This window comes from Otolemur garnettii, unplaced genomic scaffold (assembly GCF_000181295.1).
Source record: "Otolemur garnettii isolate 467f Iridium unplaced genomic scaffold, OtoGar3 scaffold00034, whole genome shotgun sequence".
NCBI lineage: Eukaryota > Metazoa > Chordata > Mammalia > Primates > Galagidae > Otolemur > Otolemur garnettii.
The window spans coordinates 9,214,784-9,228,894 of NW_003852429.1; the positions used below are offsets into that span (position 1 = coordinate 9,214,784).

The 14,111-nt window shown below is 47.2% G+C and overlaps 1 protein-coding gene across 1 annotated transcript in view; it reads right to left on the bottom strand.

The window, feature by feature from the left end:
* Positions 1-10,012: 10,012 nt before the first annotated feature.
* LOC100950600 (zinc finger protein ZIC 5) overlaps positions 10,013-14,111 on the bottom strand; it is a 6,175-nt gene continuing 2,076 nt past the window's right edge. Inside the window, exons 2-3 of the mRNA XM_012805027.2 lie at positions 13,984-14,111; positions 10,013-10,455 (exon numbers count right to left, since the gene is read on the bottom strand). Coding sequence (XP_012660481.1) covers positions 10,013-10,455; positions 13,984-14,111 — 571 coding nt within the window. The remainder of the gene's footprint in view (positions 10,456-13,983) is intronic.

Consider the following 14,111-nt stretch of genomic DNA (forward strand, 5'->3'; position numbering starts at 1 on the left):
AAGCCTATTTTGAAACAGGATCCCACCTATCCTCCCCTCTTCCTTGTCCTTAGTCCCATAGGCAAAGGACACCTAAGACCCTGGAGTAGAGGGCTAAGTGAGGTAAGTCAACTATGCAGAAAAAGAAGTTAAAAAGAGGAACAGATGAGTGTAGGATGGTGTTACCTGAGGAAAGGGTGAAACAGGGAGAGGACTGGGTGACTGAGGAAGCAGGAGGCTCAGAATACCCTCCTGGGAGCCCACAGCATTGGCTTCCAGATGGGAGTCCTCAGGGCGGCTAGCAAGCTAAACACAACCACTTTCACAGCCAGAGGCCTGGGCCGCATCTTGAATTCTCCCTGCCCACTCCTACTCTAGGACAGGCCCTGCCTCACCACACAGGCACCCACGGAGAGGCTGGGCTCTCTGGGCTCTCCTCAGGCCCACTAGAGTACAAACACTCCAAACGCTGATCCAGTCTGCACTGAATGAACCACTGGTCAGAAAGTCAACAAGGTAACAACTGCCTCCACACGCCCACTGCATGGATTATCCCAAACCAGCTAGGCCTGACCATAAAAACCTGTGCAGAGATTCAGGATTCACTCCTCAAAAAACCACAAACCCAGAGAATCTAAGAGACGTCCCTCAAGGATGCCCTGGGGCCACTGCTTCTTCTAGAAGCCCCTTCCCAAAGGTGGGTGCGGGGCAACCTCAACAGCTGATCCCACTAGCTTGCTCCTGAAGGACCTTTTGCCTCCCCGACCCTTCCAGTTTCCTGAGCTGGGGCAACCCGCCGAAGTTGCGCGCTTGTTTCCTGTGCTAGGACCTTCCAAGTTGGAGCGGAAATCGGGGCTGGGGCAGGTCGCAGGGGCGGGTTGCCCACGTTTCTGGCCCGGGGAACCAAAACTCCTTGGATCTGCACAGTATTTGGCCGGCGCTGCAGCGTGTGGGGAAAGATGATTACACTCGAAAGGAATCACGACTCCTCACGGAGCCATTACTCGCGTAGCTCCGCACGCGCAAAGTCTGGCCCAGCTTGCAGCAACTACCCCCTCCTCGCTAACCACTCGCTAGTAATTTGTGGGCCGCGGTGGAGCTGCGCCCGGGGCTGCAGCCCCGATATTAAAGCACTTTTGCAGCCCGGACACCCAGCGAGCTGCCTCTGTGCACGCCAGGCCCGCACCTCCTGTTCCCGCTCCTCTCTCTCCGCCCAGCCCCGGGGCAGCTACAATGGAGGTGATTTTCACGCACTTCCTGCGCGCACACACACATGCATTTCCCCTCCAACACCGCCCGACACGTGCACGAGCCTGGACGTTTTCCTTTTGTGCTCGCTTTGCAGGCCTGGCGTCCCTGCTCCTAGTTTCCTTCTTTCGCTCCGCTTCCCCTTACTTTGCTACTTTCCTTCGGGGTGCCCCAGGCCTGGCTCTTGTCCCTCTGCCCTGGTGGCGCCCTCGCCCACTCTGCCAGGGAGGAGCGGAGGCCGGCGAGATGTGCCCTGTGAGCCCGCGAGCGCCGAATTCTGGGGCGGCTGCAAGCCCAAGGTTGGCCTCCGGCCTGCGCCCTGTTTGTTTTTCTTTCACCCCCTGAATGCTAGATTGAGACGTAAAGATTACCCTGGCCGAATAATGCCGGGAGTCAACACTCGAGCAAACAAAAGTGCTTGCACAACTCGTCAACCCCGCTGGGACCCGGGCCCGGGCTGGGGGAGAGAACGCGCTTCTCGCCGCTAATTACAAATAAATGATGATGTGCTCACTAAGTAATTGATTTAATGAAGTTCCTATGAAACTATTAAACCCGGTGGAGGTCAGGCAGGAGGCGCCCCAGAGCGCCCATTGTGGGCTGTTTAACTCCACCAGGCTCCTCGGAAAGACATCGGGGCTAATAGGTGAAGTCACAGCTGCTCGCGCTGACTCCTCGGAGCGCCCGGTCGACCGCGGGCACCCTCAAGCCCTTCTCCTGTCGCGCCCCTGTGCCCCGCCGCCCGCGCCCCGCGCCGGCCAGCTTACCCACGCCACTCCCAGCCCCGCCGCCAGCTCCCGAGGGCCTCTCCAAAGGGATCCCGGGTCTCGTTAAGAGCGGGAAGTTGAGCACTGAACTTGTGCGCACCGCCGGCAGTCGGCGGCGTGCACCGCCGCCCACCCCTCCCTACTCTCTCCACCCCCGCCACTTGGTGCAGGAACTTCAGCCAGTGTGCCACGCAGGGTGCTCGCGCACTCTTGGCAAGGTGCCTGGAGCCCGAGCGTGTGCCCAGTGCGCTGGCTAGGGAGGGGCTGAGTGGGCTAAGTGGTGCGTGAGTGTGAGTATATGCACGCGCGCGAGCGTGCGTTCCGGGCCAAAAGGCCATCTTTCTGCATCTCTTACCAGGGGCCTGTGCGTGCAAAAAAGTATAGCAGTAGGGAGTACAGAGAAGGGGAATGTGGCAAGACGTAGCAAAGAGATCGCTCAGGTAGGCGGTTGGGCCTGGGAACTCCAGTGCTTGGTTTAGCGAAAGTGGGCTGTTTTGGGCTCTCTACCTCTCTCCACCCCCACCTCTGTGGAGTCCTGACCAGGCCAGGCGGTCCTTGGTCTGGAGCTAAGGCCGCCAGCTGTCAGTAGGGAGGAGGGCCCCATGTCTGCATCTCAAGGCGGACTGCATCCGAGCTCTTCTGCCACCCATCGCGCACAGATCTAAATTCTGCAGGAGGGGTAGGGACTTATGCAGCTTGGCTCTTGGTGGGAAACCTGACTGTCTCTTATCCAAAAGCCTGGAGGGAGCCCTGAGGCACACGTCCCAGGATGCAGGAACACACATTGCAAATGGATCTAGAATTAAGGGTGCTAAACCCCTAGTACCAGTGGCAGCAAGGGTCCATGACTTTCTCACAGAGACACATGATGGGAGGGAGCATTTGACTGCATCTCCCTCCACCTACAAGAGGCCTTGTGGTAAAAGGGAAGGCCCATGTCCAGCTGGAACTCCACACCGGGTGATGGGGGGGCCGGTGGGGCTTCTGGCTGCAGAAATCAATCTGCCAGAATGCCCTGCCCCCTCTCCCAAGCCAAATCTTGTCTCTTTTCATCAAGAATTGATAGTTAACAGAGTTTCTTAAAGCATGCATTTCGTTTATGCCACAGTTAGTTGGCAGTAGCTTCATTCCTTTTTAATGTTAGGAATTTTCGACTACTGAAACCAATTTCCTTTTGATTTTGAATCAAACACTTGAAATTGAGGGTGGGGAGAAGGAGGAGGAGATATTTTGCCACTCTTGTTAGACTTTAAACCGAACTCTAGTCCTGCCTGGGACTTTGGTCTCAATGAAGGTCTCAACCTCTGACTCCTCAGGGAATATTGACAAAAATCTTTTTTCTCTCTTGCTTGAGGTCTCAGTTTCACCGTCTGTAAAATTGGATCTGGCGCTCCTTAGCTAAGGTCCTTTGAGCTTTATTTGTTTGTGATCTGTGAAGGGGGGGCTGGGGGGATCAGTTCAGACTCTTTTTTGTATCAAGGTTTTGTCTTTCTTTGTAGGCATGAGTCGCTTTGTAAAATAACTCCCCACTTAGACTGCCTAATGGATTTTTAGCAGGGCTGGAGTTTTCATTTTTCCCACGCAGGAAAGACGAGAAGGGGGGATTCAAACCCAGCGAGTCCCGCGTGGCCCTGTCTGCTAATGGCGCTCTCCAAAATGTGCCCAAAGCGGTGCACCGGGACGCACTCTCCTCCCCCGCCCGGGGCAGCTGTTCCCATTTTGTTCCCGCCTTCCCTGCCCTCACCCTAGTCCCTCGTATTCCTTTAACGCCTGCTGCTGACTGCATCCCTGCTGCCCTTAATGTAGAATGGGCACTCTGTTCAGCCTCCAAATGAGAAGTGACATTTGCACTCGACTCAACCAACGCGTTGAGCACAACGCGGGTGCACAGGCCCATTGACCGAGCGCGGCCGAGGGGCCGGCAGGCTCGGCGGCATCCGAAGCTGCCTTAATTAATACCATCTTAAATAGTCCAGCAGCCACCGAAGACAAAGTTGAAGAAAGACTTTAAGGCTGAGTGCCCCTCGACAAGCTCTTTTTCCCGTGTCATTCAACATTTAATGCGCCGGCTTGTAATGCTACTACTGGTGTTCCTTTCTCAGCAAGGACATTATTTTTTCACGGTGCCCATAGCCAGGGAAAGCCCTTTAGGCAAAGAAAATCAAAATGTTTGTTGTTTTGGATGACTTATAACTCTTGTTTAACACAAGCACTTTCAGGAAAGTATAACAGGCGCAGCCTCCAAAGCAAACAACACAATCCTTGTGACAGAGTCGGACACAAAAAGCACATTGTCTTGCGGACTACCCCTTTTCTCTGGTGCTAGATGGGGGCCTGTCTCCGAGTGAACACCACGATGCCATTTCACTTTTGAACTATTGTTTTTGAGTTATGCCATGTGGTCAAAAGGAGCGAGAAGGGGGTTGTTTCCAGGCTCATAAGACAAACGAGTTGCCTTTTCAATGAAATCCCCCCGCGATCCTTGAAAACGGAGTTTAAATGTCACCTCCGCCTTTCTAATGGGCACAGCGCTGGAGGCGACCCTTCAAAGAGCCTGGGTGATAAACGACCCTTATTAAATATGGCCCGGACTGCTGGGAAAGTCCTGTGCGCGGCCAGAGCGCCCGGAGAGCGCCCCTCACTGGAGGGCCCTGGAGGAGCCCGGGTCGCCCCTGCAGGCGGGAGAGGACCCAGCAGCGGAGGCCCAGGCCGCACTGGCGGGGGCGCGGGGACGCCCGGGTGAGGGGGGCGGTTGTAATACAACTTCTTATTTGCCGCCCCCAACACGCTCGTGCGCCCCCATCCCCAGAGACGCTACGTGAAAGGTTGGTGCGTTTTCCCCTGACTTCTTTTTGTCGGTTGCCGAGTGGCGTCTGCAAGTCTGAGCTGCGAAGTTACTGATTTGCAGGCTGCATGTTAAGGCAGCCCCATGTAAGTAATTTCTCCGGGCACCCCAGCAAAGGAGAACAAATCGCTGACAAAGGCGAGCGCTTTCGATTCAGCGGCGTCGTTAAGGCAACCCCAAAGTATTCCTCCTATAATAAGTTCCACTTCAAAGGGTTTCTTATTCAGCGGTGACTGCTTCGCACTTTTATTAAGTCCGGGCTTTTTCACTCGGAGGAATCATCTGTTTGGTTATTTTTCATCGTGTTTATTTTTCACCATTCACACAGTACTTGTATTAAATAAACAAAGAACAATCGCTCTGCAAATAAAAGTACTTAGGTGGGGAGAGAAGGAAGAGGAACTGGGGCTCAGGGGCCCCTCTCCCCCTACCCTTCAAACATCACCCACTCCCCACCCAACTGGCTTTCTCTCCTTCCCCCACCCCTCTCTCTTTTCTCTCAAGCCAGAAGGTTCTATGGGGGAATACTAACAAAAAGGTGAGAGGGAAAAATATATAGACATATAGACGTATGTGTATGTGTATATACATACATACATACATACATATATATATATTTCTGATGAGGTGAAAATTGACAAATCTAACTTGGCATAAAACTAAAGGTCATTGCAACAGTATCTTAATGAATGTCCCCAATGGCAGTGGACCCTCTGCCAGCGACTCGCCTAGCCCTGCCCATTGCCATAGCAATCTTGGTGCTCTGCGTGGATGTACCATAAAAGCAGTAGTTTGAATTTCAAAAAAACATGTCTTTGAACTTCTCCCTGCCTGATTAGGCACTTCAGTTGTGTGTGAATGTGTGCGTGGGCGTGTGGAGGTGGGGGGATGACTTTCTGTATGTTTTTGATCATGGCTTAGTGTGCTGGCAACCCCAGGGACCAGGTGGTTTCACCTTGGGTCTCCTTGGTGACAGTATTGCACAATATTCCTCCAGACCTGAAAGGTCTCCGTGGTCATGCTCCTGTTTTGGTACAAGTGGGTAGAGATGTGCCTTTTGTTTGCCTTGTAATCAGCCTTCCTTTCCTCTGACTTCGGGTGATCACTTGAAAAAACAGACTGTTTCCCCTGTCTTCTCCCTAGGAGTGGTATTTCCTAACCAAATGGGGGTTAAAAAACAGTAGTGGAGAGCATCTCTTGTCCCATTTCATAGATAGCTCGTAGATAAAACTAAAATGGTGTCCAAAAACTATCCCAGAATGAATGACAGCAATTTTGAGACTGCAGTACAAATTTGGCTACAGATAGTTGGGCCCAGCTCTGAAGGCGTCTGGGCCCTCTCTTTTCTATCCCTAATACTATGGCACTTGTGTGGCCATCTCCAACTCCTTAAGAGAATATAATTCCCACCCTCAAGTTCTAAGTGCTTTAGATCTTAGGAGCATTAGCTTTACTAAAGCATGCTGAATGAGGAAACCTACATACATAAACTACAAATAATCAAGTGTTTAAAGATTCTTCTAGTCTGGAAAACAAAGGTAGATGATTTAAACAGTATTTGCAAGGGCCACATTTTGCTAGGGAAGATAAAGTCTTTGATGATAGCCAACTTAGTGTCAATAAGTGGCTTTCTTTGAGACATATTCAGATGGGAACGTCTTGCTTGCCAATTGCCATAGAAATCTTAACACACCATGAAGATTGTCCAAGCGCCAAGCCTTCCGTTCTGGACTAAATTACTTTGAAGTGGCGCAGGACGAGCAGTGGTCAATTTTAACTCTATAGACTGGACAGAGAACGCTGGGAGTGGGAGATTGTGCGTTTTAAAGCAGAAAATAAGAAGGGGAAACTTGTTTTATACACTCTATACAAGGTTCTGCTCATTGTCAGATATCTTTTATATTTCCCATGAATGATTCATGTCTTGGGGGCTTTGTGTCACCCTTCTTTTCACAAGAAACTTCATTAGAGAGCTATAAGTTTTCCCATTGATGGGGGCCTCATTTATAAGTGTTTTTCTCCTTCGTGTGCTGGTTATTGTCATCTGGCTTAAAACAACTCTTTGCAACCTGTTTCACCTTTCCTACATTTAACAAACCTGACTTTTAAAAGCCACTATAACCTTTCAGAGGAATGCTTATTGACATTAGTACCAATTGCTTTTAACTATTTGCCTTTTATCAGTTTGTATCTGCCAACTAAGCAAAGGTCCAGCCTTGTAAATGTGCATAGCCAAATACATTAATTTAAGCCACTTGAATATTTTCTTGCCAAGAAAGAATCTAATTTCTCTTTCACACCTGCCCCAAATGCTGAGCTTAAATTACTAATAGCCACTCAACTTCCAAAATAAACTAGAGTAAAATTGCATCTTCATCCCGTTACCTGCTATGAGGCATTTGATGCCCAACTTCATTTCATTAAATACCAGCTCCTGACCAATTTTGCTTGTACCTTCTTTGTGTCTGGAAGCCTCACAGTCCCTCCCTTTACCTTTTCTTTATCCCTTTCTCCCTGTTGGAGAATAGGCACCAAAGAAATGTTAAAATTCACTTTTCAGCTTTTCACTGATGAGAACCACTCAGGATATTGTTCATTTTAACAAATGAATGCATAACCTTCAAGATTTGTGCCCTTTAAGTGCAGCCTTCATAAATACCTCAGTATTATCTAGATAAAACTATAAGCTGTAAGTTAAACAAAGATATCAAAACATTTTATTGCTTGGGGAAGAGGCTAAGGGTTCAAGGAGAGGCAACCTAACGTTCACTCCATTCGCAACTTACTCATTTTATAAGAGAATGACAGATGTGCCTTTAGGCAAAAGGTAAGCAATACATAGGAAGAATACCTTTATTAAATTTGTTACTTCATAATCATTCTTGCTTTCTTTCTATTGGAAGTACACGTTTTAAGTTTTTATTTTAGGTGTATCGGGAACCAATAAATCTGTGGCAAAGACTTAACCTATGCATGGTAAAATACATAAAATACATATTACTTTGTCTCATAATAAATAAACCTGTAGCATAATAAAGAATAGTGCAAACTACCATTGAAAAAGTTGTATAAATAAAACAACTCATTATACATCAGGAATATTTTGTTCTAATAAGTTTACGATACATAAATTATCCCCCCGAAGTTCATACCTTATCTTTTCTATTTGAAAGGGCTTTGAAAGTGAATATGAAAATCAAATAAACTTTAAAAATGTAGAATTATTTTATATTCAAGTTTTATGGTCTTTTTTTATAAAGGGTCTGCATGTTTCATATTCACCGTAACAATCTGAAGACAACATTGAAAGGCTTTCCAAGTGACAGCACCATGCACTGTACTAGTAATATAATATATCTATAAACTATATATAATCTCATCAACACAATGCAAAAAAGACATGCAGGAAGAGTCTTGGTTTTCACATTACGTTGTTCATTCAAGTAAGCTTAAAAATATATTTTTCCATTTTCTTTCCATTTTTTTTAAATAAACCATGGGTCATAAATGACAATCTTTCACCAAAATGTATAATATAATTCTTTGGTGTGTTTGAACTCTTCCAGGAAAAAAAAATAGGATGTTTGAAAATAAATTAATTCAACTGTACAAATAATAATGTTCACATACAAGTTATTAACAATGACAAGACTACATCAACCACTCACAGCACACAAAACAAATTTCTACAAACCCTGGGGAGGGGGTGTCTTCAGAGTCTCTGAGGATAAATTAGTGCTCTTTAGTATATTTGTATGATGTTTCTGATGGACTACACTTTGCACAGAAGATGTGTTGTACCAATTGAAAATAAATTGACTGAGAGTTATTGTCCCAGGTTCTTGACCTTCTTTATCCTAGCTTGACAGCTCTGCCAAAGGTCACACGTTCATCAGTGTTTGGTGGTAACTATAAACCTTTTAAAATTTTTTAATATTTATAGCAACTCCCTCCCCTCTTTTAATGTAAATCATACACTACCCACTGTCATTTTCAAATGGAATAGTTTGGTGTGTTCCGTGCTCAGGTGGAAGAAAATGCACTAAAATGCAGTCATTAAAAAATAGACTTTTTAAAAGGTTGATACAACAGTATAAAAGAAGGGTTGGCCTGTTTTAAAAACAGCAGCTTTCCCAAAAAGTAGGTATGATGCCATCATCACACCTCCTCAGACTTGACTGTGAAATGTTGGCATCCCAAAGAACTTATCATCGAAAACATAATCTCTTTATTACACAAGTTTGGACACAGTAAGGAGGCAGCATCTGATATTTCAGATTTAAAAAAAAAAACACCACCACCGTACAGGAAAAAGAAAGCACTTGAATTTCTTCTATTTTATAAAATATCACAGTTTCACAGTTGTCTATCGCAGCAGCTTTTTTTTCCTCCCCACTTTTGTTTGAACAATCACAGTAGCACAATATATGGAGATATAATAAGGTTGCTGCATCTTTTTTCTCTTAGTCACACAGTGGGATACTGACGAAATAATCCTGTATAAAAATATGTTAAGGTGAAATCAGTAATAAAAAACTGGAAATTAAAAACTACAAATATTAGAACTTAAAGGGTTCTTACAAATATTTTTGGACACAGGTACAGTCCGGGATCTGTTGGCAATGCAGCAAGTGTGTGGTTTACAATCAAGAGGCCATTGTAGAATTAGGGCTCAACAGGAGGGTCAAAACCAGCCCACATTATGGTGTCAAAGGCATTCAATTCCAGAGGCACTCTGGACAAGCAGAGGGCCTTGTTGCTATGTTGAATTCTGACTTAATACTTTTTCTCCCTCTTTAAAAAAAAATGTGTGTATATATTTATGTGTGTGTGTATACATACACACACACACACACACACATATATATATAGTGTATCTTGATTAACTAATCTCCACTCACTATCCTTGACACAATTTGCCTCCAGCCCTGTCCCCCTGCAATGTACAAGTCCAGCTTGGTTGTTTTTGTTTGTTTAAGGAAAAAAAAAGCCCAAATATCTTAATTAAATTAATTAAATGTACAAACACCATAGGGTTTCATACTGAATAAATAGGGCTAATTAGACCCGGTGGCAAGTCTGAGTCATGGGTTTGTCTCAGGCTCAGCATTGTCTCAGGTTAGGATCTGGTCCAAGGACTCCCACTTAATATTTCACTTATTAATAAAAAATCCTAATGTATCGTCCGCACAACTTCAGGGTTTCCATAAATCTCCTCATCTTCAGACTCTGAGGTGGTTCCATTGCTGGAAGGTGTGTGGAGATGGCTGGGTGCCCCGCTGGCCTGGCAAACGTACCACTCATTGAGGTTGGTCACCTGAGGGGATAGAGTGCTGGAGCGACTCCTAGCTGTGTCCAGCACAGGGGACAAGGGGGCACCCACTGGAGTCCCCACTGACGAGTAACCAAGAGTTCCTGGGGAAGGTGGTGGGGACTTGCAGTGGATCTTCATGTGCTTCCGCAGAGAGCTCGGGTGAGTGTAGGATTTGTCACAGCCACGAATCTTGCAGTAGTAGGGCTTGTCACTGGTATGGACATGGGAATGTTTCTTGCGATCACTGCTATTGGCAAACTTTCTGTCACAGCCATCAAATTCACATTTGAAAGGCTTTTCCCCTGCAACAAAACACAGAAAGGTTAACAATGGCTTTCCAGAGACCTCTCACTTGAGAGAAATCTTGGAACAGAACCAAGGATGTATTTTTCCCATTCTCCTGAAGATCAACTCCCAGCCTACTTTTTATTCTTAACTCCTATGTTCCAGAATGCAAAGGGGAAGGAATACTTCAAGGGTGGGCCTGGAGGCTCTGCTTGGACCTGGGCTTTGTGAGAGGGTGGACGTCAGTCAGAGTGAGATCCTGGAATAAGGTCCAGGAGGTAACACTGAAACCCATCTAGGACCCCGAGACCCTCTCCCAGTCTCCCCCAAGGGTCTACAAGCTCAAAAAAATCCTTCTGTCCTGATAAACACTGATAAAATGATACTTCAAAGCCATAGGCAAAAATACCAATATAAGAAAGAGGAGAAAATAAACACATAGACTAAATTGAAAGCAAACTGGGAATGCAGCAGTCTTATAACCATGGTATTTCCCTAGGATTTCATTGATAAAAAGGGGCAGCAGAAGAGAATAGGGGGTTGGGAATGGAAGGAGGTAAAACAAAACAATCTTTTTCTCTTTAGAAAGAAAGGCACCTGTGAAACGCATACTCCCACCACTAGATTTTTACAAGGCTAGCTGGGCAGAGAGGCTGGTGGCCTCTGCATTCTAAGCTTTCCTTCCAACTTGCAGGGCGATTAAGAGCAGCAGAACAAAAACTAGCAAACATTAATAAGAACACAAGCCTCAGCCTCATGCCACAAGTAAACTTATTCTTAACAGCCTTCTATGTTGCTCAATAGCCCAAGAGGACTTCTTTTTTTTAACCAAGGTCTCTGGCCTATCACCCCTTTAAGTTGGTCTGATCACCCCACAAACACAATGCCTTTAAACACAAGGCCCCTAAGTCCAGGAAATGCTTAATAAGGTAACTAGAGAAATTCAGCCATACTACATTTTAGTGTTATAAAGCAAATAAAAGACAGCAAGTAACAGTATAACTGAATTTTCCCTCACTTCAGATGTATTTGAGTCCATAATTGAACAAGTCATCTCATATACATTATTGGGGAAGATTTTCCTCTCATATTCAGATGATTTAAAAAATAAAGTTGAATTTCTCCACATTTCAGCAGCTACTCTGGTGACATACTAGGTACGGCATTTTCCTTTGCTTTGGATAATTTACCTTTAAAAATAAATTTTTAAGATTCAGGGCAGCGCCTATGGCTCAGGAGTAGGGCGTCAGTCCCATATACTAAGGGTGGCGAGTTCAAACCCGGCCCTGGCCAAAAGTGCTACAACAACAAAAAAATTTTTTTAAGATTCAGCCTAATGTACATAAATTTTTGTAGTGAATTTTCACATTCCCTCTGTAGAGAGTTCAGTGTAGTAGGGTCTTTTGGATTGGGGGGGTTGTTTTAAGATTTGACCAACAATAACTGCCTTCAAAGCCAGAGTATGGTAGTACATCTGAAAGTACTCAGCTGCCTGGACGATGACTTTCCCTACCTGCATAAAAATGAAATTAAACATTATTCAAATACATCTCCTAGACTGATAGTTCTGTAAGCACAGGGAAAACACAGTGATAATCACAACCTCTTAAAACTGTCAATGAGCTGCAAAAAAAAAAAAAAAAAAAAATTGCCTTTTTAAATCAAAATATCAGTAATTTCTCCTGATTTATATTATGCTTTAAAACTGGAGAGAATACTAAGTTAACACAACATTTCTTTTAGAAAATTATAATCAGACCTTCTTCCATATGGAGCCCTAAGTAGTTCTCATTTACCCTATGGAAAAGTGCAAGGTTGTTTTTTAGAATCCTCATGTTTCTGTACAACCTACATAGACCCAGTAACTGTAGAAAGGAGGGTAGGGAATGAGGGATAAAGGACAGGTGGAGGGAGAAAGAAAAAAGTGACAGAATGTTCTGCCTTATCCAGTAGGCCTATGGGGGCAGTAAGTGACTTTCACCTGGCTAGAAAGGCTGAGAGAGTCCAGTGTTTACATTTAAGATTCTGACAGAGTCATGTCAGAATTTAACTATTTCCAGCCTTTTGTGGAAAGTCAGGGAAGCTCCGTGTGGATAACTCTAGGTCACTTTCCCAGAGAAAGTCCAGCCCAGGGGAAAGTTACAAACGCCAACTGGGCACGTGGGTCAGGAAATGGAATAACCCCAAAAGGGAAAGGTTTGTGCTTGAGAGGGAAGGAAAGGAAGGATGGTCCCTTTCAGGAGGCCAGGACCAATGGCTAAGCAGGCTGGGGATTGCCAAAAACAGGAGGACCAGGTTTGAGTTTCAAACAGAGAAGCCTGGCGAGGCCCACGCAGCCCCCTTAAATGGCAAGAATTGCAACCATCCACACACGACGTGGGGCCGGAAAACCAAACAACTGCCAGTCCCTTAGACCCTCCCTGCCCCCATGCTTGCTGCAGGGGCTTAAGAGGAACCCAGATCTTCTGTGGGTAGCCGCCAACGGGCGTGACCCCACCTCCACAGGCCGCGCGCACCGCCCTTAGTTGTTCCATTTGGGGACTGGGTGTTTGTGTGGGGGGCGACTCCACGGGCCCTGGACCGTGTCTGGTGGGGAAGTGCTGGGCACTGGAGCAAGCTGCTGGCTTAGCAAGCCAGGCGTTTTTATGAGAGCCTCCTGGGAAGTCTCCTTCTGGAAAAATCATTAAGGCAAAATGATCCCGATTAGAAAAAAACGGTGCTCCTGGGAAAACAAGCTCCCAGCCCGTGTCAGCCTGTGCCCAGGGCAGGCCCGTGAGGTGTCGGCAGACGGGAGCAAGGCCCGGGCTCCAGCCTTGGGCCACCCAGACGCCCCGGCCCTGGCCGCAGGCCATAGGCCTGTCGTTGGGTCTCACGCTCTCTCTACCTCCTCGCCGCCACAGCGCCGATAAATCAGCCGAGTGATTACTGAATGTAAACTCCAGTTACTTAAGTGTCCTCGGAGGGGTAATCTTGTCTGTCCCTATAAATCCCGGCTGCGCTCGCGCTCATCAACGCTTCTGCCCTATGCTCTGGTCGGTTCAGGGGGCCTCCCGGCCCATGGGAGCCATCCCAGCGCCCTCCTCGGGGCCGCGGCACCTCCAAAGGCTCGGGGGAGGGCTCGAGGGGAGGTGGGGAGTCCCCACGGCACCGGGGGTTCCCTTGCAGTCCCACGGGGTAGGCTTCACCCATCCGAGGAGACTCCGTCCTCCTCCAACTAGAGCCTTCTTTAAGAGGACAGAAGCCAATTCCTCCGGCACCTTCAAGGGCGAGTGAGATACTGTGTGTAAGTGAAGTATGACAGTGTGGAAGAGGAGAGATGAGAGAATAAGAGTGTCGCAGGAACAGGGTGTATGCGCGCGCGCCAGGGCCTGAAGTTCTCAAGACGGATGCACATTAAGGTGTGTGTAGAGTGTGTAACGGTGGGCGAGTGTGAGTGCGTGCAGGGGGCTCTCCAGGGACCCAAAAGCGCGCTCCTCTCCAACACCGAGCGGCCCCCACGCCACAGCAAACCCCACTCCAGCTCTTTGGAGCGCGGCGGACTGTACTGGGAAGGCACTGCCGGGCCAGCTCCAGGCCCGGCCCCCCTTCCCATCGCCCTCCCCGACTTCCCGGGGCCGGGCGGATAAGGGCTGCCGACCGTCCTGGGCGCCTTCCTGCTGCTGCTGCTGCTGCT